Source organism: Sorghum bicolor, chromosome 1 (assembly GCF_000003195.3).
Source record: "Sorghum bicolor cultivar BTx623 chromosome 1, Sorghum_bicolor_NCBIv3, whole genome shotgun sequence".
In the NCBI taxonomy this organism is placed as follows: Eukaryota; Viridiplantae; Streptophyta; class Magnoliopsida; order Poales; family Poaceae; genus Sorghum; species Sorghum bicolor.
Genome location: NC_012870.2, coordinates 18,491,700 through 18,519,536, shown reverse-complemented (window position 1 = coordinate 18,519,536; position 27,837 = coordinate 18,491,700). Strand labels below are relative to the sequence as shown.

Below are 27,837 nucleotides of genomic sequence, written 5' to 3'. Positions count from 1 at the left end.
AGGCCAAGAAACCCCAGGTCTAAACCGGAATCTAAACTGGAATCCCTGCAGCTGAGAAGCGGCAGAGAAGGAAGAAAAGGAAGGGCTAGGCGAGATCCGATCGTCACCAACGAACCCTCTCGAGTCGCCTAGGAAACCCTAGGCGCCGAGACGCGAGCAGCCAACTACACTGGGTTGGGTTGTCACGCACATCGATGATTGAGCCTTAATCATGCATCTCCTCGGTGGTACTTAATTAATAAGCTCCGCCCGAGACTTGATCCATCTATTGATCTAAACCTTCCCTTGCAACGACAGGTGGCTAAGGGGACCACATTTGGCTAATCATATTGTATTGTATACAGTATTGTACTTCCTTCGCTCTAAGATCAACCACAATATATATAGACTAAGTAGTCTATATAAATAGATTTTGTGTCAGTGGACAACGGTTATTACTGTCTCCACAATGTTTTAGTCAACAACTTGTCTATAAGATGGGTCCCATATAAGACAAATAATTATTTCTCTTTACAATCCTGTACAAAGCCAAGAAAGAGAGAGGGGGGAGAATTGAGAAAAAGTAACATTTTTTATTCCCTATGGATAGTTCATAAGCTTATGGGTAACTTTTGCTATGGACTCCTCTATGGAGTATGGACTGGTCTCACAATGTTCCACTTACCTGATAGCAATTATTTTAATCCTATGGACTACCTTATGGCACACATTGTGGTTGCTCTAAGAGCAAGGTCAATAATAGAGCTAAATGTTTGACTATAAGCCAAGTGATTAAAGCCAAGTTATACAGTAAGCTGTCTCATACTTGTCTCTAAGACACATTCTCTTTCCTATTCCTCCTCACAACACTTGCTATTTGGACCCACCACTATCTATGCATTCGTGCTCAGCTTGGTGCTTGCATGAGAACCAAGCTATCATCTCTCTCTTGTCTTCTCTTCACCACATCAGTATTATTGTATATGCTCTAAGCTAATTTGTTTTAGCTTTCCTAAGTAATATAGTTTTTGTTGTATGTATATATCTAAATATATAGTAAAATTTATTTACTTAAAAAAAGCTAAAATAATTTATAATTTAGAACGAAGGTACTGTATGAAATGTTTAGTTATCCTAAGCCAAATCAGTTCAAGTTTCATTAAATTTATAGAAAAAATAATAATGATAATATCAAATAAGCTTAGATACACTATAAAATGTACTATCATAATTTGCTTCTTTGATATGATAGATGTTAATATTATCTTATACAAATTTGATCAAATCTGTATCTTAGGACAATTGAAAATCTAGTTTATCTTAGGCCGGAGGGAGTATAATACCATAAATAAGACTATCACGTCCCTATGATAACATTGAATAGGCATGTAAAAATAATTCATATGATGCATTGTACCATAGTTTTTGTAAGCCGTTGAACACAATTAATTGTTGTGTATTCCCTCTACCTAAAAAATGTCATTCTAGAATATTTCATATAGTATTGGCGTGTAACTCAAATGACCATGGTATCTCTATTTATTAGACATCTTCTATAGAAGCACATGGTTAATTGGTTCAGTTAACTACTATGCATGTAACTATAATTAAGGATATGCATGAAGCTATATCCAGATGGGGGTTGCACAAAACAGAAGAAAGATAACTGGTCTGAGTTGAGAACCGCGTGGCTCATTGCTGTCTAAATGCTACAATATCAAGTTTAACTCATAGACAAATTTTGATTGAACAGTAAGTTTTCTAGGGAGGGAGTGCTTATGTCTATACAAATAGACCAAAAATATTAACACATCTATCTAATTTGGGTATATATTCTAAGCTCCATTTGTACCATGATACAACTTCCTTTTCCCGGCCCTTCTTTACCTATGTCTATGTGCCATGTCGTCAATACATTCTATGGGTGGGCGCTCGTTTATCATAGATAGCACACTAATGAATAGATGTACTAAGGGTGCATTGGGCATATATAAATCGGTTCTGATTCTTCTAAGAATCAACAGCCGTGCCAAACAACATATAGGTGAAACATTTGTAGCAGAAACGGTTTCAAGTGATTCTCTCTCATTTTTTGCTACGAATGTGAATAGCTAAAAGTATGGTTTCACGGTGATTCTAATTCGGCAACCAAATGGTACTAGAATCTAAACCATTACCAAACGGGTCCTAACTCCACGCCACTAGCATGTGGGCTCGTATGAGCGTTGACTTTTGATGTGGTGTGCTGACCTAACACAATTGCCCTAGGAAAGCATCCAATATATTATTGCTGTCGCCTTGCCTCGTACAGTTAACAAAATGTATCTAGACTTCGATCGCCTAGGTAACGGAAAACTAAACAAAAGAAAAATGCAAGGCACCACTCTGCTCATACCATACCATCACTAGATGCGTGCTATATACTGCTGCACCGGACGACGAGACGGCCAACTTGCCAACCCTCCCTCCGTCCCTCCCTCTGTCTAGGGATCAAAACGTCACTGGCTCCCTCCAATGAAGCCGCCGTGGCGGTGCCAAGAGTAGTCTATTCAAAGATTGTGTCTCTTTACAGTCTATACGCTGACCATCTGAGATAATGGCAAGCTGGACTACCGGATCTTTCAATATAAAAAATGAATTAATCACTCAACCACATACTCCCTCCATCAAGAAATGATGATAAACACATTTAACTATTATATATATATATATATATTTTACAAACTTTAATCACCTGTTAGTTAAATCATATGCAAATTTATGGCATAAAACTAAGGGTGTGTTTGGTAGGGCTACTCTCCAGCTCTAGTACTAGCTCCTCCAGAGAAGCTCTATCAAACGTTTTTATGTATAAGCCGTTTTTAAGTAAAAAGAAGAGAAGTTGAAACTATTTTAGCAAAGCCACAAATTATGGTTTCTCTAAAACGGCTGTGGCTCCTCTAGAAGAGCCCTCGTGAGGAGCCCTGCCAAATACGTCTTAAATCAATAGATATATGTTCAGAGTGGCTATTAAGATGATTCTAACTCTTTTAACAACTAACAATATATTATAACAAAAAATAAAGCGTAATCGAAATATATTTAGCATGACTTTACCCCTGATGGGACGTGTCACGACGAAGGAAGTATTATTTTAGCAGTTCAAGTTGTGATAGTACATGAAATTTTTGCCTTTGCCCTCGTACCTTGACATGTCACACCTATACTTACTTAATTTGGGCTAATATAGGCACCACAGCCAAAAAATGGAAAGATTAAGTAGAGACATCAATAAAATACTAGTGTAAACGTCGTCCATTATAGTACTTAATTAGCTTGTTGTTTCCCTTTCAAATCTCTCAATCATCTAGCTTTTCGCCCCATTTTTTTTCACCCCCACGACCACGATCGGCGAGCGGGTCCAAGGCCAGGAGGCCAAATCCAATCGCTAACCACCGCCGGCGTCGTCTACTACGTCTACTACCTGCTCTCCCCCAGACCAGAGGCCAGAGCAGGCCGCAGCATCCACTCGAGGACTCTGCAGCAGCAACAGCTCAGCGGGCCAGACGACTCCGTGGCTCCGTCCGCCGATCAACACGCCGGCACGCCTCCCGTTTCCTCATTCCCAGGCTGCACTGCGCCGCGTCCAGACGCCGGGAGCCTCACCGCCTCCCTCCGGCGAAAACCGTTCCTCCTCCCCGGCGAGCTACCTCCGTTCCGGGTGAGTCTACGCGCAGCGTGTCCTCCCACGGCCGGATCCCTATCGCCCCGGGTCTGCGCGATTCGTGGATCCGGCGGCGAGGTCTGCGCCGTCCACAGCAGTACAGCACCGCTCCTCCTCTCTCCTTGCTCTGGCAGCGCACCCCTGCCTCCACTGTCCCCTCTTTTTTTCTTTTTTTTTTCTCACGTGGAGACTAGAGTTGTCCCTCCGCTAACCGCACGGATCCTCTCCGCCCTCACCTTTCCTTCCTCTCTCTCTCTCTGCAGGTCTGCGAGGTAGTGCCGGCGACGAGGCCTCTCCATCCCCTCTGGCGAGCTCCCCTTCCAAAGTGGTGAGGTAAGCCTGTCCCCGTTCCTTACCTCTCCTGTAGTCTCCTGTAACTCTTCTGAAAATAAAACTCACAGTTGACGATTAGAACCATGCGAAACTACAATGATCATGTATGTACTTCCGCCCACTGAATCAGACATGAACAGTTGTTTTGCTTTTCTTAAGAAAAGGTAAAAGAAAAGAAAAAAAAGGCTATATTCATGATTCTCACACTCCGATCCATGTCGGTGTTATTTGTCTCTAGTATACTTGCTTTAGTATGTGTAGCACATCTGCACATGGTTAGGCTGAGCTGTGTAGAGCATGTGTTAGAGGTAGTTTTGAGCCTATTTTTTCTTTTCATATATGAATTGATATGTACCTATAAATTCCTAATTGCAATTTATTCTTGATTAAAATGTTTAGAAATTGTTCTCTACAAATCATTATAAGATTAAAGAAAGGCTCTGCTACAGTAAAGTCTTCCCTACTGAAAGAACAATATGAAACATCTTAGGGTAAAATCAGGATTCTTCCAGATTAACCAGGATTGATAAAAAATTCAACAAAGGACTTTCAGCTTATGCAAGAAATAAGGTAAATAAGAAAGAACCATAGTAAATTCAGCAAGATTGAGCAAAATTCCTTTAAACGCCTTAAGGTGAAATAAGGCAAAGGATCAAGTATTCCAGATTAATGCCAGGGTGTCTCCTATTGTTCTCTCAGGACTTATTGTTCATTGTAGCCTCTCTGTGTCCTTTAATCTTATAATAATTTGTGGAAAAAAAGTTCCTAAAAATGGAATGTTTATAACTTGGTTAATTCCAGTGCATCTTATAAATATTATGGCTTACATATCTCATCTAACCTTTCTCAGACAGTGCTTTGGATATTAGCTTTTGCATTTTAGTGGATCAGTCCTCCCAGGGGTTATGCATGACAGCCCCTGTGGCTCTTCCAAATGATCTAGAAACAGTCTCCCATTCTGCAAGGGTTGACTTATTCCGAGACACTAGTTGCAACATAGAAAAGGAGGTGTTGGCCAGTTTGGGAAATGGCCAAGATTCAACTGCTGCTGGAACAAATCCTGGTTTCAGAGTTGGGGAGATCAGGTTTGCTAATGGAGATATTTATTCCGGCACATTGTTGGGGAACACACCAGAGGGTTCAGGCCAGTATCGCTGGTCAGATGGTTGCACCTATGAGGGTGAGTGGAGGAGAGGGATGAGGCATGGGCAAGGAAAGACGCGATGGCCATCTGGAGCTACCTATGAGGGTGAGTATTCTGGTGGCTACGTATTCGGTGAAGGCACCTATACGGGTCCAGATAAAATCATCTATAAGGGACGGTGGAAGTTGAATCGCAAGCATGGGCTTGGACATCAGACATATCCAAATGGAGACATATTTGAAGGTTCGTGGATTCAGGGAGAAATAGTAGGTCATGGGAAGTACACATGGGCGAATGGGGACACTTACGTTGGCAACATGAAAAGTGGCAAGATGTCAGGGAAAGGAACTCTTACATGGAAAAATGGGGACTCATATGAGGGTAACTGGATGGATGGCATGATGCATGGGTATGGAATCTATACATGGAATGAATGCGGGTATTATATTGGAACATGGACAAGAGGACTGAAGGATGGGAAAGGTAAATTCTATCCGAACGGTTGCAGAATTCCTGTTAACGATGAGCTGTATATCAATAATCTAAGAAACCGCGGTGTATTGCCTGATATTAGAAGGCAGAATCATGGTTCACGCATACTTCACTCTTCCTCGGTTGACATGGGGAACATGAAGGTTGGTATGATTAGGCAATCTTCAGATGTTTTGTCCAAAAGGAATTCAACTGAGCAGCCTCCTTTGAAGAATGTGTCTTTGGAAAGACGGTGGAGTCTTGAGGTGGCTATTGAAAAGTTTATTGGCCATGATTCGAGTGAAAGTTCTGGTCTAGAAAGCTTGGAAAACTTGAGTGATTCTCGATTGCCCATACTGGAAAGAGAATACATGCAAGGTGTTCTAATCAGCGAGGTGGTTCTTGACAGGAGTTTTTCAGACTCCTCAAAGAAGACAAAACGCCGCCAGAAGAAAATAGTGAGGGATACAAAAAAGCCTGGAGAGACAATAATTAAGGGACACAGGAGCTATGATTTAATGCTCAGCCTGCAGCTTGGGATCAGGTAGCACCTCCTGAGATCATGGTTTCAGTTTGCATTCTTTTTTTTTTCCTTTGTCTGTTCAGCTATTACTGGCCTAGCTACTCCCTACTGAATGTTATTGTTTGTAGAATAATCCTCTCTTGCAACCATATAGTAATATCATGTCATATAATAACAGGTCCCTTGTCATCAGGCTTGTGCAACTAATAATGTGTTTTTTTAAAAAAATGGTTGTTATCATTTATTCATTTAGCTTCTAGAGAGCAATGATGTAAGGTCTGAGTGATATACTAGCACCAGCAAGTAGTGGTTGCTTTTTGGAAAAAAAAGCAAAAGATTGTATCTCTCATAAACACATTACAGATATGGTTTGGAACTTGCCCCATTCAAAGTTTGTAGTGCCATTTGCATGGTACATTGAAAAATATGAACTACTGCAAGTAGTGATTACTGCCTCCAGCTTACAACCTGCGCTTTTCGTGTTAGGAACTGCTAGCTCCTGCAACATACATGTTCTTTAATTAAATCCAGAGTATGATGTTTACAGATTGTTTTTTATGTATATTTGAAATCGGCAACATTTTGTTGTACTTAGGTACACAGTTGGAAAGATTACACCAATTCAAAAACGTGAAGTTCGTGCTTCAGATTTTGGACCAAGAGCAAGTTTCTGGATGAACTTCCCAAAAGAAGGATCTCGGCTTACTCCTTCACATTCAGCGGAGGATTTTAAATGGAAAGACTACTGTCCCATGGTTTTCAGGTCCGCACCTCTGACATTTATGCCAATATGTGCATCTAAAAATATGTGATGTCCTTATCCACTGCAAATCAATCTTTAGATTCTAACACTTAGCTAGTTTTGTTCATTGTGACCTGTTGTTGACATATTCTTTTTGTTGTTTCTCCTGATTTAAAAGTATAATACTCTCTGTTCCAGACTCATACTTTAAAACACAATATCGATCCGCTTTTGTAGGAATTTGAGAGAGATGTTCAAGATTGATGCTGCAGACTATATGATCTCCATATGCGGAAATTCTGCTCTTAGGGAACTATCTTCCCCTGGAAAGAGTGGAAGTGTCTTTTTCTTGTCACAAGATGATAGGTTCATGATTAAGACTCTCCGAAAATCTGAAGTGCAGGTCCATTATCTATTTAGACTACAGAGATTGTATTTCTTAGCTGTCATGATTGTTGGATAGTTTGTGCATGTATAGTCATTTGCCTAGGAAGCGAATTCATGACTCTATACTATCCTGTAGGTTCTTTTACGAATGCTTCCAAACTATTATGATCATGTCCGTACCTATGAGAACACCCTCATAACTAAGTTTTTTGGCCTCCACAGGGTGAAACCTTCTAGTGGTCAAAAGGTAATGATTGACATCAGCACCAATTTCATTTAAGGTTTCTTTAGTTTAGTTTTTTCCTTTCCTTTCCTTTTGAATGTAATGACCCTTCTTTAATATCTGCAAATTGCAGTTCCGGTTTGTTGTAATGGGAAACATGTTTTGCACTGAATTGAGAATTCACCGGAGGTTTGATTTGAAAGGCTCATCTTTAGGCCGCTCTACTGACAAAATTGAAATTGATGAGAACACAACTCTGAAGGATCTGGATCTTAACTATTCCTTTTATCTTGAACCTTCCTGGCGTGAGGCTCTACTTAAGTGAGCATATTTTCTCTAGAAATCATGCTTCTTATGTGTTCTGTTATGTGATCTCATTCCACTTATCTCAAATACTGTTGATTATTCTTCAGGCAGATTGAAACAGACAGTGATTTTTTGAGAACACAGCGGATAATGGATTACAGCCTACTGCTTGGTGTTCATTATAGAGCTCCACAGCACTTGCGAACACGTGCATCGTATCACCGGAGCATGGCAGCAGATAGGTTGACTGTTGTTTCAGAAGAAGGTAAGGAATAAGGACACGCCTAACACGTTCCATAAAATGTTGCTCCTTGTAATATCTGTTGCACATCTCCATGAGTGTAAGGAAAATACTCATTGATTCGTTTCAATAGTGTGAAGTATATCTACTCTTTTTGTCCAGCTGGAGCCTGTAGGCCGTAGTTGCCAAACTAATGACCATTTTTAATTCACTTTTGTTCAAAAGGAACTCAAATTATGCATCCCAACATCCAAAGTTATCTGGTAATCCTTAGCATTCTGCATAGTCCTAAACTTTCTTAATTTCCAAATCATGTTTGAGCTAGGCAGCCTTAAGTTGTCTTAAAGCTATATATTCTGTGAATGTGTGATGCACAATATGTCTTGTAGTTGCTATTGATCTGCAACGCCTCTTTTTATCGCTTTAACTTGTTCATCACATGCATTTCCATGTTTAAGTTAATAAGTTCTTTTTAAAACTGGTGCACTAATGTTTGGCACAGATGCTCAGGAAGATGATGCCCTTAGCTATCCAGAAGGATTAGTTTTGGTTCAAAGCAGTGGCGAGAACAGTGTTGTTGTTGGTCCTCACATAAGAGGCAGCCGTTTGCGTGCATCAGCTGCTGGATTTGGTGAAGTAGACCTACTGCTGCCTGGTACAGCCAGGTAATTGTTTGTAGTTCAAATACTCTGGTTAGCTTGTGGCAATTGTGTTGCAGTGGCACACTGCTTGTAGTAGTAGTTTCAAAGGGGGAGAATTACAGCTTCTTTTCTTAATGTCTTTCTTATGTTTGTCAGGCTTCAGATCCAGCTAGGAGTTAACATGCCTGCAAGGGCAGAGCAAATACCTAAGGAAGATGAAAGCAAACCATTTCGTGAGGTGTATGATGTCGTCCTCTACCTGGGCATCATTGACATATTGCAAGAGTACAACATGACAAAGAAAATCGAGCATGCTGTCAAGTCCATGCAATATGACTCGGTCTCGATCTCTGCTGTGGACCCCCAGTTCTACTCAGAGCGTTTCTTGAAGTTCATCCAGACCGTCTTCCCTGAGAATTCATAGCTCAGCATCCAATACTTGTTTGAAAGATGCTCACTCGCTGCCGTTTTGTTAGTGATGTTGGCCAAGCACATGAAACCTCATCTGCATGACAGTTCATGTCTTCAAAATTGGAGCTTGCAAGCATCAGAAAAACACTACACTCTCTTCAGTGCATACCTGTTCCTTCTTGGATGAACTAGCGTGCATGTTCCTTCCTGGATGAACTGGCAAGAAGAATGGCCAACAAGATGAGATTCGTCAGGGCAATTTTGCAGAAGCAAATTGATCTTCTCTTGGTTTTGTCCCGAGCCCCTGGGATCAGCTTGCTAGCTTCGCGGAGTAGGCATGGCATACTGGTCTGGAGCAAGGCTATCCTGTGAGTTGTGAGGATTCTACTGACAACGGCGCCATGGAAGTCTGGGAATCACTATGTTTATATTTATATCTCGACAGTTGCAGAAAGCTAAACCAGGAGCAGCTTTTGCCTCTGGGTCGTGTTTTCATATGTTAAGGTGCTATATGGAGGCTATTTGTAATAAGAACCTAAAAATATGCATCAATATCAAATCCATTTTTGTAGGACAAAAAAAAAAGGGAATATGTATTGCAAAATGAAAAGAAATGGAAGCAAGAATAAGAAGGCCATTTCGCAAATCTTTTTGACGCAAACCACATGGTGACGGCAGAATTACCAATGTGGCTTGTGGCTTGCCTAGCATATCTTTCCCCAAGTATCATCTAGTCGTATATAATAGAGAAAAGAGTCAGGAGTAATAGTCATGCTAGCACTAGCAGTATCAGCTGGCAGAGTAGCGGCGTGAAATGTATAAAAGAATCATTTTCCTGGCTGCTTTATTGATGCGAAATGAAGTGGTAGAAAATCTAAAAAAATGGTAGAAAAAAATTATTGTACTTAGTTGTTAAGTGAATCGATTATGGACCTGGTATGAAGAAGGCCGAAGCCCAATAGAACAATAGCCCAATTTCATTAATCTAATCCGCACAGGGCCACATGCGCACACCATATAACCCCCCCCCCCCCCCCCCCAACTCCCCTCCCGCACAGTGTTGACGGTTCTATGATGGAAAGTATGTTGGCTGATTTGTTTTGAGTTGGCAAATTCGGCAGAAAGTACTCAAGACAATGTTGCCATTTCTTGGCAGCCACTCAAGACAATGTTGTCATTTCTTCTCTCTCTCTACTCTCTCTCTACACAACAATATGCAACTGGTGAGTAGTAGTACCTGAAAAAGTATGCTGAGGGTATTGATCCTATGGCTCCAATGCATGCCTTAGTGAATGCTTCAAGCTTTTGTCATACAAAGCCCTTGACACTTCTTTTGCAGGTGTTTCTGACAAGAAATTGATGTGGACATTGGCTGTATACGTGGAGGTTAAGGCTATGTCACGTCGAGGAAGCCCTAACAAAATAGATTATCTTTCTATTTGTCTATATCCAGCAAATTCTATTAACATTCGAGACAACTCTCAAATTGCCAGGCAAGTAGCCTAGGGCTTCAACAAAACGGACCCGAGATGTGAGATGTGTTTCATTTACCTTGAGCCCTAGGCAAGAAAACCCAAGAGAAGAATCCGATATAGAGGGTTCATCGATGACAATGGTATGAAGAGACCCCACGTTGTACCAATCATGCCTTTAACCAAACAAACTCGGGATGCAAAATGAGTTGTAGGCAGTGGCGGATCTAGGAATTGGCCAAGACTAGGGCCAAATTTTGGTGGCCAAAATCCAAAAGCTATAGGCTACGGTGTGTGTGTATATATATATATATATATATATATATATATATATATATATATATATATATATATGGAAATTCCTTTGTACACGTACGTGTAGTTAATCTTATCTTCATAAACTACATTGTGTATGTATTCATACTTGTTTATCAGTTTGAGTATGTTTATATACTCATATTAAGATACTCAGGATCTTACCACGCGAAAATTTTTCAAAAAAAAATTTATTTTAGATATATTACTAAAATGCCACTACTATATTATATACAATAAGTATAACCATATACTCTATGTATGTATGCATACTTAACATACATATCACTCTAGATGGTCTAGTATGATCATATACTTTGTCTATATACATTTCGTCCGGTCATATACACCTTAAATCTAGAAATACATAGATGAGAGTAACTACACGCGCGTGTAAAAGAAACGCGTCATATATATATATATATATATATATATATATATATATATATATATATATATATAGACACACACGTATATCAAAAAGAAAAAAAAATCTTAAGCAAAGTTTGTAAACTGAAAGAAATTCTCAAACTATATAATTAAAACTGAAATACTGAAAAATTGAAAGAATAAGTATCTTCACTGCTCCTTCGCCAGAGACAGGGTGAGCCGAGGGGCCCTGGCCGGTGGCCGCGACCCACCAGGCCACTAGGGGGAAATTTAACTTTTTATCATTATAGTGAGTGGCGACTCTTCAGATAGCACTTTAACGGAGGCCGGCTGATGACCGCATGGGGTGGCCGGCCCACGAACGCGGAGGCACGGGCGAGCGTGGGGCCTCTTCTGGCGGCGATGGCTTCGACCACCGCGAGAGACTTCGGTGCATTGCGTCGCAGCATCTACAACTGAGCTTCCCCATGGTGCTGATGCACGCCATCTCCCACAACACCTCGAGGGACGCGCCCTGGCCGCCAGCTTGCGCACAGCGACTCCCGCTGGGTGCGCCGAAACCACCGCGTGCCCGTCCGCGCATGCGCACAGCGAGCTGCAAGGCCCTGTGGGAGAGGGTGGAGGCGTGCGTGGCGGCGGCGGGCATGGCTAGTGTGGATGCGTGCTGGAACCGCAGCTCTTCGTGATGGACAGGGGCAGTTGTGGTCATTTGCCACACCCGTGTTGACTCAGATTCAACCTAAAGTGCGGCACTGACGTGCCACATCAGCAAATGTGGTATTTTCGTATCTGTTCTCTTTGTTCCATGATAAAATTGTATCGGCAGCCGTTAAGATGCTATCTGGAGAGTCGCCACTCACTATAATGGTAAAAAGTTAAATTTCACCCACCAGGGACCCGTCGAGCTGCGAGCGCGTGTGGTACTCTGGCCGTCTCCATCTGGACGAGGTCACGGTCATCACTGGCAGCGAGCAGAGGAGGGACACGGACGTCGGAGGCCGGAGCGAACTGGACGAGGTCGCGAGCCCGCGACGGCGCGACTGCGACTGCGCGAGCGTGAGGCGTGCCGCGTGCGGTGCCGTGCAGGGGGCGGCGAGGCGCATGCAGGTGGGGACAGCGCGAGGCAAGATGGCTGAGCCTGAGGCCTAAGCGACTTTTCTTCTTGGTCTGCCCTAGTGTTTTGCTTAATGGGCTTCTTTTTTGGGCTAAAACTGAAGAATTACTCCTAACATTTCTGGGCCACGACTAGGGCCATGGCCCTACTAGCCCTAGGCCTGAGCCCGCCCCTGGTTGTAGGGCCCTAGACAAAAAGGTCCAAAAGAATAATAATCTGCTACAAAAGATCATGGATAGCAAGGCACATACGGGGATTGCTCATAATTAGGGATGAAAACGGTACGGATATTTTCTGACCATATTCAAGACCAAATTCGTTTAGAGGGGTTTAAATATGTCTGTATTCGAGTTTGAATATTCAACATCTGATAATGTGTCCGTATCTGAATACTAAAATCGTATATTTGTGATGTCGACATTACCTTATCCGATATGGTTGACACTATCCGTATACGGATCCAAATCCGACCAAAAATATGAAAACAAATATGATAACAATGATATTTGTCCGTATCCGATCCGTTTTTATCCCTACTCATAATACCAATCATGTGTGAGTTGCCTCCATGATTGGACCTTTTTATTTAAATCACATTACGAACATAAATGCTCATATACACTCACACTTATAAATACTTCCTCCATCCCATAAAATTTGACTAGTTTCCTACACTTATCTAAAATTAGTTGTCATTCTTATTTTTCGATGCACACTTCTCTTTTTCCAATACATTTCTATCTTTTATCTCTCTTTCTTGTTTTCATATTTTTTTCTTTTTTCTAGATCAATACACGGTTTTCACTCTTCTTCTGTGACAAAGCTAAAAGGTCATCTATTATAGGACAGAGAGAATTGAGATTGGCGAAAACACCATAAGGGCACTCACAATGCAAGACTCTATCACAGAGTCCAAGACACTTAATTACATATTATTTATGGTATTTTGCTGATGTGGCAGCATATTTATTGAAGAAAGAGGTAGAAAAAATAAGACTCCAAGTCTTATTTAGACTCAAAGTCCACATTGTTCGAGGTAATAAATAACTTTAGACTCTATGATAAAGTCTACATTGTGAGTGCCCTAAGGACATCAATGTCACGGACTCACAGGGCACGTCGACTAATCACTACAAGAAGAACGTAGTTATACTCTAAAATAAATAAATCTAGAAAAATACAGAAACCCACGTCAAATTAATAACTTTAACCATAAAAAACCTAACCAATTGAGCTACGTCCCGTTCACATACCTACATTATTATGAGAGGATTAGCACGGCACTCAACACAAGGTTTTTTTGCCCGGTCTTCGTTTTGTGTCTACTACGTACACTGAGTCTTCCGTCAGATGATAGTTATGTTTCGGTGAGACACTGAGACGGATAGATGAAGCTCATCATCAGTTGGCGTGACGACCAGCACAGATGGGGGTGTTTTCTCACGGATTTGGGTGCCTTTTCATCTATCTTTTTCGATCAGGTTTCCGAAAGAGAGCCGCAAAGGATTGCATAGAGAGCCATCCGCGCGCAAATGAAGCAGCCGACACAACATATTGCAAAAAGAACAAGTTCAATTAGGGCAGTTGGGCCGGTATTCTTGCATAGCGTTGTGTAATTTTTTGATTCCCATGTCGTTGCTTCTACGACACGTCGATCTTCATTTTTGAACAGACAGATGAACGTCGTCATGGCAGTGCACTCAGCTCGGCTCATGTGATTTGCGGTCTGACTCACGCATGCCGCAGCCGGGTACGTACTTGGCCAGATGATGAGGTGATGGACAGATTACATATGTGTGCCCGGGTTGCAAAGAGCTTTGATTTTTTTTAAAAAAAAATGGTTGCAAAGAGCTTTGATTTTTTAAAAAAAAATAGTTGCAAAGAGCTTTTTTAGCAGATGATTGCATTATATTGGCAGGTGCCTTGCTCCCGCCTGTCATTGGTAGGCTCAGGGAATGTGACGCTTGAGCTGTTTGGATCTAGGTAAGACTAATTAGTGAGACGATAGCACCACATTACCAAATTATGGACTAATTAGATTTAATAGATTCATCTTGCAAATTAGTCTCAAAGTGTGTAATTAATTTTATAATTAATTTATGTTCAATAATGTAAAATAAATGTTCAAACATTTAATATGATAAAGACTAAATTTTAGGAGCGAGGACCAAACGACCCTGGAGCCTGACTGTGTCACAACTCACAGGTCACAACACATGCGGTGCACCACGCCGCCGCCACCCTCAGTTCAAGGAAGTAGCAAACTAGTGTGATCGCATTCATATTCTTTATTCTCTCATTCGTATCATCATTTTCTTTTCCACATTTGCTTTTCCACCTCTTTTTGGATGAGAGGCACTGGAGTGGAGTTTAAGGCTTTGTCTAGTTTGTGAAAAATTTTAGCTTTGGTTATTGTAGTATTTTTTTATATTTGATAAATATTATTTAATTATAGACTAACTATGTTTAAAAGATTCGTTTTATAAATTACAAGTCAATTATGCAATTAGTTTTTGTTTTACTCTATATTCAATATTTTATACATGCGTCCAAAGATTCAATGTGACAGAAAATTTTGAAAATTTTTGGAAACTAAACTAGGCCTTAGGCCGTGTTTAGTTCGCGAATGAATAAATTTCGCGACACTGTAACACTTTTGTTTGTTTGTGGTAATTATTGTCCAATTTTGGTCTAACCAGACTCAAAAGATTCGTCTCGTAAATTTTGACCAAACTGTGCAATTAGTTTTTATTTTCGTCTATATTTAATACTCCATACATGTGCCTAAAGATTCAATGTGACCAGAAATTTTGAAAAATTTTAAAATTTAGGTGGAAGTAAACAAGGCCTTAAACACACACAACTTGTTGGACTCTGCAACTGAAATTAATGTTATGGCGTCGTTGAAGGCAAAACTGGTCTGCCCTCTGCGTGTCACATCATTGAGTAAGGCCTCGTTTAATTCACTTAAAAACCAAAAAATTTTCAAGATTCTCCGTCACATCAAATCTTGCGGCATATGTATGGAATATTAAATATAGATAAAAATAAAAACTAATTGCATAGTTTATCTGTAAATCGCGAGATGAATCTTTTAAACCTAGTTAGTCTATGATTGGACAATAATTGCCAAATGAAAACGAAAGTACTACAGTACCAAAACCAAAAAAAAATTGAAACTAAACAAGGCCTAAGGTCATTCTCAGTACAAGTTTCGCCAGAGTGTCATGCACATTTAATGTAGCGACACATCAGCATGGAAAGAGTTTTTGCATGAAATGGGAGGGAGAAAGGGGTGAATCGTTTCACCATGGTGAAACTTGCTGGCGTTGTTTTCCATGCCTTGGTAAACGGGTGAAACACGCACTGAGCAGTTTCAATTCTTCTTTCCCGATCCTGTACGCGTCGGAGGTGAGCGTGTCACCATCCTCCCCCTACGCGCGTGCATTCTTCCCGCGCCCGACGTCATTCTTTCCCGCGCGTCCCTCCGCCAGACCTCCTCTTCCTTCCCTCGCGCTGTCAAGTTGGCCGCCGCATCCCTCCACCTCCCTGGCCGCTGCATCGAGGGAGCTCGCCGAGGCGGCCACCGAGTCATGGATGCATCGACGGATAGGCGGAGCGCAACCGGTGGAGGAGGGAAGCCACGCGGTGGAAGGAAGCTTGGATTGAGAAGGAAATCGACACCGGCAGATGCGACTCCATCGATTCCTCGGCCACCGGCGCCGCCGCCAGCGCTCTCCGACACTTGCAGCAGACTAGCAGACCGGGGAGCCTCCGGACTGAAACGCGGAACCTCCGGGAAGCAGAGTAACAATCGACCTACTACAAAAAATAATGAATGGAAAATATGTTCTTTGGTAGTTGCAGTACATTTTTTACATTTCATTTGTAAGCATGGAGGTTGATGGCTGGCAGTTTCATATTTAGTTGACAACCACACTATTGTGAATCTTGTAAATTGATAAATAATTTAGTTGGTTTCACTAGTACATGACAGTTTCATATTGACAGAGCTTGTTTGTGAAAGTTAAATTGTCGAGTGCCTGTCAACTTGCTCTAGTCCTATGAACTTTACTATGTAATGCACTTATCAACAATCGTTTGTGTGCAAATGGCTACAGAGCTTATGGCTTAGATGATCCTATTGTTTTGCCCTAGCATTGGAATTAGTATGATGAAACTATGCATTGTAGAGATCAATTTCATTCATTGTTTCATTTCGTTTGAGCTGACATAGCGTTTGCGAAACTGTGTAGTGAAAGTGAACATTGAGAATGGCCTAATTAACCTCATGCATGAAGTGCGATCTCACACGGAATGAACACTAGTACAGAATTGCTCAAAGCCAGCGGTGGAACTTAATTTTTACAGGCGGTTTTAATTAAAGAACGCCTGTGGAAAGAAATTGGCTTACCCGACTACAAAACCGCCTGTGAAAATCAATTTTTACAGGCGGTTTTCCTAACAAAACCGCCTGTAGAAATCATATATTTCTATAGGCGGATTTCTTAAGGAACCGCCTGTAGAAATCATATTTCTACAGGAATCATATTTCTACAGGCGGTTTCTTAAGAAATCCGCATGTAGAAATACATTTGAACTTGAATTTTTTGAGTTTTTCAAATGACCTCGTTTAAAAAAACTGTCAAAATAAAAGTTGTAGATTTTAAAAAGTTATGAAACTTTGTAGTTGATAATTATTTTCATTTTAAATCATCTTGTCATTGAAAACTACGTTTGAATTTCTCAAATTTGAAATTCAAATTTTGTAAATGACCTCGGATGAAGGAACTATCAATATAAAAGTTGTAGATCTTAAAAAGTTGTAAAACTTTGTAGTTGACGACTTTTCCATTTGAATCCGTTTAGGGCCTCAAATAATCAATTTATGCTTGGTTTATGATAGTATGTGGGGAACTGAACTCTAATTCAAACACAATTGAGTTATAGGTGGAGTGGAAGAAGAGGGTACGCGCGAGGGCGAGGTCTCAGGTTCGAATCTGTATTAAAATCTTTTTTTTCTATTTTAAAAAACTGATTTCATATTTTTATTTTCTGGAAAAATATTTTTACAGGCGGTTGGCATAACTGAACCGCCTGTAGAAATACAATACACAGGCGGTTGGCAGAACTGAACCGCCTGTAGAAATACAATACATTTCCACATGCGGTTCTCAGTTACCCGCTCAGTTACCCGTCTGTGGAAAAATTTATTGTGAGAAGCCAAGACGACCAGCACGCCCTCTCAGCCCCTCGTCACTAATACAAAACGATCGACATGGCAATTTTCTGTATCTGCTTCAGTCCTGCGTCAGACGACAGCTATGTTTTGCCGGAGACGATCGAACGAACTGATCGAATAAGCTCCGTACGTCTCTCTGAGCATTATACGTGTCTTTCGGCTGGGATTTTGTTGCATGCGTGCCTTTCTTTCTGCCTTAATCAGAAGCAAGGACCCCCATTCTGTTGTTTATTTTCCTTCTTCAAATTCTCTTTTGCCCAGGCTTTGGAAAAGGGATCGGCGAAAGGGTTTGCTACGATTCATTCATTCGTTCGTCCATACATCTTGCTTGGGCTGCAAATTTGGATGAAAACGGATCGGATACGGACGGATATCACCGATATCATATTTGTTTTTATATTTTTGGTCGAATTCGGATTTGAATACGGATAATGTCAATTATGTCGGATAAGATATGATTGGATGTTGACATCATAAATATACGATTTAAGTATTCGGATACGGATACGTTATCGGATGTTGGATATTCAGACCCGGATACGAATAGATGTGAACCCTTCTAAACGAATTCGGTCTCGAATACGATCAAAAAATATCCATAACGTTTTTATCTCTAGTTGCAAAGACCCCATATGAACGATGGAGTGGAAGTTTTGCGAAGGAGGCGGCAGGTGACAAATTTAAGCGTGACATCAGAAGCTCATGGGCCAGGCGGGCCATCAGCCCATCACGGCATCGCCGGCCGCGGGCACCCGCACCTCCATCCTCGACAACCATCGGGTCGCGCGACACTGATAGTTTTGCCATGGTCCCTTGCACTTGCACCTAGCAATTCTTGGACCCCCCAGTAAGGGGCTGTTTGGTTCCCTGCATCCGGTTGAACCAGGCAGACCGGATGCAGAGTGGTCTTGTTTGGTTATCTGTTTGTGGCTTAGAGCCAGGCTCTGCTCATGTAACAAGCATCCCGCAGCCATGCTCTAGAAAAACGCTGGAATCGGTCGTTTCTGTTGGGCCAGGCCGGCCGGATGCAGCCATTTAGAAGACTAATGATGTATTAGTGTATGATTAGTAAATAGTAAGTGATATTAATATATTTTAAAGATGTTTAAAACATAATTAGATAAAATTTAAGAGTACCTGTAAAAAAATAAAAATCATAATCATGATTTTATAATATTTTTATCTCATATAACATATCTTCATGCAGGCAACCAAACAACATCTCTTCTCAGCCAGGCTGAGTAGATACAGTCAACCAAACACGATTGCTTGTATATACTCAGCCTGTCCCATGTGAGCCTGGCTCTGAGATACAAACCATGCTTTACTCGTACACGAACCAAACAGGCCCTAAATTTTTTATTGGACCCTGGTGGTAGGCTGTGGCAGCGCAGCGCAGTAGCAATAGCCGCCCTGAATGCCAAACGTTTTCAATCTTCGTCATCCTCTGCTGCTCGCATCCCAAATCCTTTCGGCTTCTCCCATCGCTAATCCTCCTTGCCGTCATATGGTGAACTGATGATCTGCGTTGGGTGGCCGGCCGCACTTAAATCCCGCTGATGAGCGAGAGCGAGCCGTCAACTTGCAATGGCGGGGCAGCCTCTAGCGATAGCAGTAAGGTACCTCTCCGCGCTCATCTCCTCTCCTGATTTTTTTTTTTTTTGACAAGGGTCTCCTCTCTGATTGTGTCTCCGTCCAATCTTAGGCTTTTTTGTTTTTTTTTCAGCTATACAGTTTGAACTCTAAAGGCAATAAGTACTAGTATATTATGTTGCTTCAGTTGGAGTAAAGATGCCAGGTATCTATGTGACTTTTAACAATTGGCAAGGATCATCGATGCTTCTTCATGCTTGCACATTACTACTAGTATCTATTGGCTTCAATTTAATATTATGTGATCAGTTTGACAGGCAATCAAAAATCACATTAGAAGGGTTCTCTAAATGGAAATCACCAATAATAGTCAGTGCTGATGAATATAATATGAAAATTGTGGAAACAATATTGAGAAATCATATGAATAGTCGTATCATATGCTTCGTAGAATTAAGATTTCTAGCCACAATTCCAATCGATAATATGATAGCTCACTTTCACAGGACCGAGGATCGTAACCATAGAGGGAAACTGTAGGAGGTAATTGCAAGCCTTATATTATCGCACTATACAATTGTTATAGATGGTAATATTTGTTTAGATCTATTTTTTTTTAGAAAAAATATACTTTAGGTGCTAATCTCTCAAAAAATTTCGGTGAAAAATCAACTGAGTTTTGTGGAATTCGGTATGACTAAAATTTTTGTAATACAAAAATTAAAAACCTTATTATCGTAACCTATGACTTAGCACTAGTACTGTGAGTATTGACCCAGCGACCAATTTTGCTGCCTTCGCCCCTGTATCAAACACGCCCAAAGTGTGACGGAGGACACTGATCAACTGCCAAGAGAGTTATACGTTTGCGGGAAGGACGAAGGAGGTCCCGGTAGCATACCATACGTGTCTTGTGTGTCGGCGAGAGGAATTGAGCGGCGCCGGTTACAAAAAGAAGAGCCGACAAATGACGTGAAATGCAAATGAAATGGACCAGCTGTGCTCGGCTACATGCATGTGTGATTTGCCGTTTGCGAGTTCTGGCTGCACTGGCCAGCGAAACGCGTCCACGAGGACACGCCGCATGGAGCTGGCCCGTCCATCGCACCAGGTCTCTCCGCCCGGCGAAACGTGTCCCGTGAGCCTCGGCGACAACAGAATCTGGCAGGGAGCAAAGAATCTCCCGGACAAGAGAATCTTGGCATCTTTAAGGAATCGCAGCACATGAGTAGACATGTATGTATGTAAGGCCTTGTTTAGTTTCCAAAATTTTTCAAGATTCTCCATCATATCGAATCTTACGGCACATGTATGAAGCATTAAATATAGACAAAAACAAAAACTAATTACGTAGTTTACCTGTAAATCACGAGACGAATCTTTTGATCCTAGTTAGTCTATGATTAGATAATATTTGCCACAAACAAACGAAAGTGCTACAGTGGCGAAATCTAAATTTTTTCCTAAACTAAACAAGGCCTAAGTGTACTGTGTAGGCATGTAGCATCGCCGTACGAATCTGCCGAGTTGGTCACCATGCTCGCATCGAAATTCAAGTTCTGTGCGAGACAGCGCCAGCGGCCACACCAACATGACCACCTTATGCATTTGGCCAGGCATGTGAAAATTTTTGAATTTCGTTGCTGTAGCACTTTTATTTGTTTGTGATAAATATTATCTAATTATAGATTAATTATGATCAAAAGATTCGTCTCGTGATTTACAGCTAAACTGTGTAATTAGTTTTTATTTTTATCTATATTTAATGCTTCATGCATGTGCCGCAGGATTCGATGTGACGGGAAATCTTGAAAATTTTTTGGTTTTTGGGTGAACTAAATAAGGCCTAGGTGAAGGAAAAAAATCGCGACACTGTAGCACTTTCGTTTGTTTGTGGTAATTATTGTCTAACCATAGACTAACTAGGCTCAAAAGATTCGTCTTGTAAATTTCGATCAAACTGTGCAATTAGTTTTTATTTTGGTCTATATTTAATACCCCATATATACGTCTAAAGATTCGATATGATAGAAAAATTTTAAATTTTAGAGTGGAAGTAAACAAGGCATTGGCAACTTCAAATTTGTTTCGCTTTTTCTTCACCTCTCCTGGAAAAGGAGGGGCTATTCGATGGCAGCCACTAGTACATTGCGTTTGGTAATTTTGAACATGGTATTCGATGGACAGATTAAGGCCTTGTTTACTTCCCAGAAAATTTTGTAAAATTTTTCACATTCTCCGTCACATCGAATCTTTAGACGCATGCATGGAGTATTAAATATAGACGAAAATAAAAACTAATTGCACAGTTTGGTCGAAATTGACGAGACGAATCTTTTGAGCCTAGTTAGTCCATGATTGGACAATATTTGTCAAATACAAACGAAAATGCTACAGTGTCCATTTCCCAAAATTTTTCGGAACTAAACAAGGCCTAAGAACAAAACTAGAATATCATCTGTATATATAACCATTGTGTTTGGCAACTTCAAATTTGTTTCACTCACAGCTCAATCACTAGTCACCCCTACTATCCTAGACTCCCTCGCACTTACAAATCACTTTTCACGTAGTGACTCCATCCCAAAAGATACAATGATATTCTAGTTTTATTCTAGACCTGTCCAAATTTATAGAAGGTTATATACATTTATTTATGACACTATAAATAGTACTAGACACCATGTTAACAGCAGTATATCTGTGTCCGCCAAAAATCTACAGGCTCCAGTGAACCGTGCAGTGAAACATTGGCTGTCCACTACTACATGGCCTCCAACTCCAACCTCCATCTTCTGCTTTCAAAGTTTTTCATGGGCATTATTGTGTCACACACTCACACTAACAATGACACAAGTCTTTCGTTGGCTTGTTCGACGGTAGGGGTAAAAATTCTAAAACATTCTCCACGCGCGGGCCATTCTGGCTGTCTGGCATGAGTACAAGCATGACCGGTCCCACCAGTCATCGACAGCTGCATGTGTGCATGTGAAGCATGTCTGGGTGGACCCTTCCCCTCGCTTCGAGGAAGTGCAACGTAAAACCCCATTGAGATTTTAGTCACCTTTAACTACATGACATAAGGAGTATCAGCTATAAGATGATGTGATGAGATGAGATGAGATGAGATGAGATGAGATGAGATGAGATGAGATGAGATGAGATGGAGTTATTTACATGACTTATAAGGTATTACTCACTCAGTCAAATTTAAAAAGAATATGAATAATTTCACCTTTAACTATAGTCACTTATATTTTTTATATCAAATAGGTATGATTAGATTAATTATAAAGTATACTTTCATAATAATTTATTCTGATATATAAATTTTGTTATTTTTCTATAAAATGAGTCAAACATTAGAGAACTCGACTATTCTCAAATATAGAATTGTAGTTTTTTTACGATGAAGGGAGTAGTAAGTATCAACTAAAAGTTTCTTTGGCGTGCGGTATACATTGTTTTAGTCTTAATACCAACTTTGAATGTTATTTGCCTTTTTCAGTAGGAGGTGCATCCATTTGACGGTCAAGAAGGCTTAAAAAGAATGAAGTTGTTTTGAACAAATGCCAACCTAAAAAAATTTAAAGGTCTTATTCAGGAAGGAACACAATAGTTACGACATTGAGCCCAGGATTCCTACCTTCCCCTACAGTGGCTCATGGCGTCGGCGGATCTTGTCCACCCACTCTATTCACAGCCGGGGCACACGCCCAGCCTCAGAACTCCGCCTCGATCCCACATGGGCGGGTGGGGACGGGGCCAAGGTCGTCGAGTGGAGTAGGAGGATGGGTGTGGTACCCCATGACGTAGGGTTTGGAGGAGACGTCAGCGTTAGAAACAATCAGGGTGGTGGATTGCTCAACCAGAGGATGCTCGTCGACAGCCATTTGCGGTGGTCGGCAGTCGCGTTTTCGTTGGGGGCAACCCCGCGGTCGGGGGTTTGGCTAGCTAGTGAGGTGTGAGGGCTGTTTCAATGGTGTATTTATTATAGTTTCTATGTCTATTAATTAGTATGACAGCTCAGCTTTTTGATGATGTGGCATGTGATTTAATGAAGAGAGAGGGGATAAAACAAAGAAACGATTTCTTGCGCACGGAACCGTGTCGACGCAAGCACCGATGCCTGTAGAAACCAGAGAAACGCCATCGGGGAGACTCTAGTCGTTTCGATAGGCCTTCAATGACGATCCGCCCCGATCCATTGTGCCGCCGCCGCTCCGCTCCCGCGCGGGCGCGCTTCTCCCTCTGCTCCGCTCCTGCGCTCCTTCCTCCTCTTTCTCGCGCGCCCTACTTTCCCCGCGCGATTCCGCCGTAGCATCGTCTTCCCGCGCGACCCGCCCCGATGCGTTGTGCCGCCGCCGCCGCTCCGCTCCCGCGCGGTCGCGCTTCTCCCTCTGCTCCGCTCCCGCGCTCCTTCCTCCTCTTTCCCGTGCGCCCTCCTTTCCCCGCGCGATTCTCCCGCCACAGCATCGTCTTCCCGCGCGCGCTCGGCTGCCATCGATTTGGCCTCAAATATGTGACCAAACCCTAAATCGCAAATCCTTGTTGAATCCAGCCCCAATCCTTTCCCAATCTCTACAAACATGAATCCTCTTCGGCCACCATCGTCAAGCTTGAAGCAAAGCAAGGGAGGACAGGGTCGAGCAGGGCAAGGGAAGGGTGCTCCTGTCGCCCGCTTTGGTTCGGTCTCTGCTGTTGGCGCCGCTCCTGGGTCGAGTTCGGCCGCTCCTGCATCTCCAACACTCGGAAATCTCCAAGCCGCTGGATTCCCTCAGTGGTGGACAAGCTCTTCTCCTATAGGCTCAAGTGAAGGGTAAGTTTCAATGTTAATCACTGGAATATCTGGTTCTTTATTTTTTTTGGATTATTGGAATAGTTGTCGTATTACTGGAATCTCTAGTTCTTATTTTTTTCTATATTATATGATAGTTATCTTTCTCAATTAATCTGTACAGAATGTCTAGCTCTCAATTAATCTGTACAGAATGGTGAATATTGATTGTCTTCAAATAAACTTGTGTACAGTTCATGAATGTTTTTTAATTTGTAGAATTTTAGTTAACCCTGTTACCTGTGGTGTTGTCATGCTGGCTAACTCCATGTGTTATGGAATTTTCAGGATGTACCCACCAGGTGGGTTTACCAATTTTATCCAGTCAAACAGCAATCCAGAAAATTTCCATTTAATTGGTAGTACAATTTCTCCAACTACTCCAAATCTGAAGAGAAGTCTGCCAGATGAAGCCAATGCACAAGACAAAAGAAACAATTAATGTTGATGCAGATGAAACCAACGAGGACGAGAGAACTGAGAGGCGATTGAATTGGACGAAGGATGAGGACATAAGATTGGTAAGCAACTTTCTTAGTTTCTCAACCTTGAGCTTGAGTTTAGGAAAAATTCAGTTTCATTTTGAACTCTCGGTTATTGTTTTATGAATGTAGGCTGCATCTTGGTTGCGTAATTCAAAGGATCCAGTAGATGGAACTGATAGGAGGACAGATCAATTTTGGGAGGATGTTACTAAAGAATACAATAAAAGCATAGAGGTTTGTCGTAGAAGAAACCGGAACCAACTGAAGATCCGTTGGGATTGTGTTAAGAAACCAGTAATGGATTTCCATGGGTGCTGGGTTAAAACCAACAAAGTCTACAGAAGTGGTGTGAGTGATGACCAATTGATGGAAATTGCTGAAAACATGTATGCTAAAGACCATAGTGATAAAGATTTCATGCTAAAGCACTTTTGGAAGGTTGTGCGAAATGAAAGGAAGTGGTCTGCATATGTTAAAAGAGAACAAGATAAAGATCAGAACAAGGGTGCAACTAATAGGCCGGCTGATGTGGTTAATTTGGAAGAAAATCCTAGTATTCGTCCTATTGAGCATAAGAAGGCTAAGGATGAGCTATATGGCAAAAAGAAGACACCTCAAGCGTATTCTGCTATTAGTGAGAAGCTAGATAAGTACATTGAAGTTAGCACAACAGCTAGGAAGGACCGTGAAAAGATGTCGGAGACTCAAAAAATCTTGGCAAATAGTAAGGTTGAAGCTGCTAGGTTGAATGAAATGGCTGCAGAAAAGCAACTGAAATGTAGAATGCTAGAGACTTATAAAGACTTGTTGTTAGCACCAACCAGTAATCTGAATGCTCAAGCTTTGGCTGAGAGGGACAAAGCTATGGAGAGTATGAGATTGGCCTTATTTGCTACAGAATATAATTAAGGTATTTACATATCTATTTATTTATTTATTGTTGCTATGAAACTGAAATTAGTGTGGACAATTAAGTATTGAGTAGCACTATTTGTTTGTTGTGAAACTGAAACTGAAATTAGTGTGAAATTGAAAATAGCACTAGTGGTATCAATCTGGACTGCATGTCTGCTAGTGGTAAACTGAAACTGAAACTAGCACTACATAATTCGTGTGAATACCTTAATTATGTACTAATTATTTGTGTGAAAGCACTAATGGGTGTGAACAGCCCACTATACTTAGCCTCTCGTGTATATATATCTGGACTGCAAGACAACTAGTTCTGTAGTTCCCCTCTCTGTAGTTCTCCTCTCTGCCTACTCCTAATGTCTCACCAGCCACCATCAGATGCTGAACCTCATGACGAGGATGGCAGCATAAACCCAGAAGATCTATACACACTTGATGAATTTGAAGCTGAGCAAGAAATACTAGAAGATCTGGAAGATGGAATGCTGGAAGAATTGAAGAGTGGGCTTCAAGCGCTAGAAGAAGGAAGCAGACGCAATAGTGGGCCAAGAAGATACATAGCAAGGCCTCGAGAAGATGCCAACCGACGACTTATGGATGATTATTTCATTGAGAATCCCCTATATAATTCTACAATCTTCCGTAGAAGGTTTAGGATGAGAAGGGATCTGTTTCTCAAGATTGTCAATGCCCTCGGTGAGTGGTCTCCGTTTCTCATCTTAAGATCAGATGCTGCTAATCGCCCTGGGCTATCTCCAATTCAAAAATGTACTGCTGCTATACGGCAACTAGCTAATGGAAGCCCTGCAGACCAGCTTGATGAGTACATTAAAATTGGTGAAAGTACTGCTGTAGAGTGTTTGAAGTTATTTGTGAAGGGAGTGATTGAAGTTTTTGGGACGGAGTATTTGAGGAGACCGACCATACAAGATGTTGAACGTTTAATGGAGATAGGTGAGCGTCGTGGGTTTCCAGGCATGCTAGGGAGCATTGACTGTATGCATTGGCACTGGGGAAAATGTCCATATGCATGGAAGGGTATGTATACTCGCGGTGATCACGGTGTGCCAACAATCATTCTAGAGGCAGTTGCTTCGCACAATCGTTGGATATGGCATGCTTTCTTTGGTGTTGCCGGATCGAACAACGATATCAACGTGCTGAACCAATCACATTTGTTTGTGGAGCAGCTGAGAGAAGAATCTCCTAAAGTGCAGTACACTATCAATGGAAGAGAATATGATACCGGCTATTACCTAGCTGATGGTATATATCCAGAGTGGCCTGTTTTTGTGAAGTCTATACGTAAACCACAATTAGACAAACATAAATTATTTGCACAACACCAAGAAGGGGCAAGGAAGGATGTTGAATGCACCTATGGTATTTTGCAGTCTCGCTTTTGTATTTTGCGCAGACCAGCACGTTTGTTCGAGCAAGGGGATCTAGAGAATATTATGCTTGCTTGCATAATTCTCCACAACATGATAATCGAAGATGAGAACGATATAGACCAAGTTCCATTTGATTTGAATGAGGAAGGCAGCACATATATTGTTCAAGAACCTACAATCTCTCATGGACAGAACCCAGAGATGGAAGACGTGATTAACAGAAATACTTCCTTACATGATCGCCAAGCACACAAACAACTCCAAAATGATTTGATTGATCATATTTGGCAAAAGTTTGGAAATTTATATAGGCAAAATAATTAGGTATATATCTTCAAATATAGCTTTCTGTGATCTTGGTAGTTTGTTTGTAGACATTGCACTGAGTACTATTTTTTTTTAAAAAAAAGAAATCACCTAATCACTATTTCTTTACTTGCAGATGATGGTTTCTAGAGATTTGAGGTAACCTGATGACTTATGTGGATTTGAGGTAATCTGGTACCATCTGCAGTACATGTGCAACCTCCACCTGATGGCTTTTGGAGTACAAGTGCAACCTACCTGATATATGGATGTGCTACCATATTTTTTTTACTTTACATATTATGAACTTTTGTTCTTCAGTATAACTATTTGTGGTTCTGTTATCTTTATCTCTAGATGGAACTTAAGCAGATATCTTTATCTTTGGATTGATATTATTAATTATTGTATGAACCGTATATGTTTGTCAGTATGAACTGTATGTGTTTGTCAGCGTGTGTATGACAATACACTTGATTTGCTGGCAGCCATCACACATTTGATTTATTGCCAGCTACGTACGTTTGGTGAAGCCACATATTGTTTGTAAAAATATTTGCCACAGCTGATCCTCCTGTGTTTGTTGTTGCATTTAAGTTGCTATTTATGTGAACAAATTTATAGAAACCATGGTTGGGAAGGAGTGGTTTCTTGGTGAGGTTTCCTATGCTAT

General features: G+C 41.2%; 3 protein-coding genes across 5 annotated transcripts; all 3 read left to right on the top strand.

The window, feature by feature from the left end:
- Positions 3,348-9,750, top strand: LOC110437579 (phosphatidylinositol 4-phosphate 5-kinase 9-like). 3 transcript variants are annotated; one of them, XM_021466060.1, is made up of 10 exons: positions 3,348-3,679; positions 3,946-4,010; positions 4,866-6,174; positions 6,749-6,916; positions 7,133-7,298; positions 7,419-7,529; positions 7,639-7,826; positions 7,919-8,076; positions 8,555-8,717; positions 8,850-9,750. In XM_021466060.1, exons 3-10 carry the CDS (start codon positions 4,925-4,927, stop codon positions 9,115-9,117), a joined length of 2,472 nt encoding a protein of 823 aa, XP_021321735.1. In that variant the 5' UTR covers positions 3,348-3,679; positions 3,946-4,010; positions 4,866-4,924; the 3' UTR covers positions 9,118-9,750. The 3 variants fall into 3 exon arrangements, with proteins under 3 accessions (XP_021321735.1, XP_021321729.1, XP_021321730.1); XM_021466054.1 differs by having other exon boundaries at positions 3,349-3,679; positions 3,946-4,015; XM_021466055.1 differs by having other exon boundaries at positions 3,349-3,679; positions 3,946-6,174.
- LOC8065205 (glutathione S-transferase T3) lies at positions 24,475-25,461 on the top strand. The gene is made up of 2 exons (XM_002466942.1): positions 24,475-24,588; positions 24,682-25,461. The coding sequence occupies exons 1-2, from the start codon at positions 24,475-24,477 to the stop codon at positions 25,459-25,461; spliced, it is 894 nt and encodes a 297-aa protein (XP_002466987.1).
- LOC110430760 (putative nuclease HARBI1) lies at positions 26,121-27,557 on the top strand. Its single transcript, XM_021448694.1, has 2 exons — positions 26,121-27,068; positions 27,522-27,557. Exons 1-2 carry the CDS (start codon positions 26,121-26,123, stop codon positions 27,555-27,557), a joined length of 984 nt encoding a protein of 327 aa, XP_021304369.1.

Excerpts from the sequence above, each read along its gene's own strand:
- LOC110437579 (XM_021466060.1), top strand. The coding sequence starts at position 4,925 with ATGACAGCCCCTGTGGCTCTTCCAAATGATCTAGAAACAGTCTCCCAT. Across the intron at positions 7,299-7,418 it reads TCCGAAAATCTGAAGTGCAG|GTTCTTTTACGAATGCTTCC; the intron begins GTCCATTATCTA and ends ACTATCCTGTAG. Across the intron at positions 7,530-7,638 it reads AACCTTCTAGTGGTCAAAAG|TTCCGGTTTGTTGTAATGGG; the intron begins GTAATGATTGAC and ends TGCAAATTGCAG.
- LOC8065205 (XM_002466942.1), top strand. The coding sequence starts at position 24,475 with ATGAAGCCAATGCACAAGACAAAAGAAACAATTAATGTTGATGCAGAT. Across the intron at positions 24,589-24,681 it reads AGGATGAGGACATAAGATTG|GCTGCATCTTGGTTGCGTAA; the intron begins GTAAGCAACTTT and ends TTATGAATGTAG.
- LOC110430760 (XM_021448694.1), top strand. The coding sequence starts at position 26,121 with ATGAGAAGGGATCTGTTTCTCAAGATTGTCAATGCCCTCGGTGAGTGG. Across the intron at positions 27,069-27,521 it reads AGAACCCAGAGATGGAAGAC|ATGGAACTTAAGCAGATATC; the intron begins GTGATTAACAGA and ends CTTTATCTCTAG.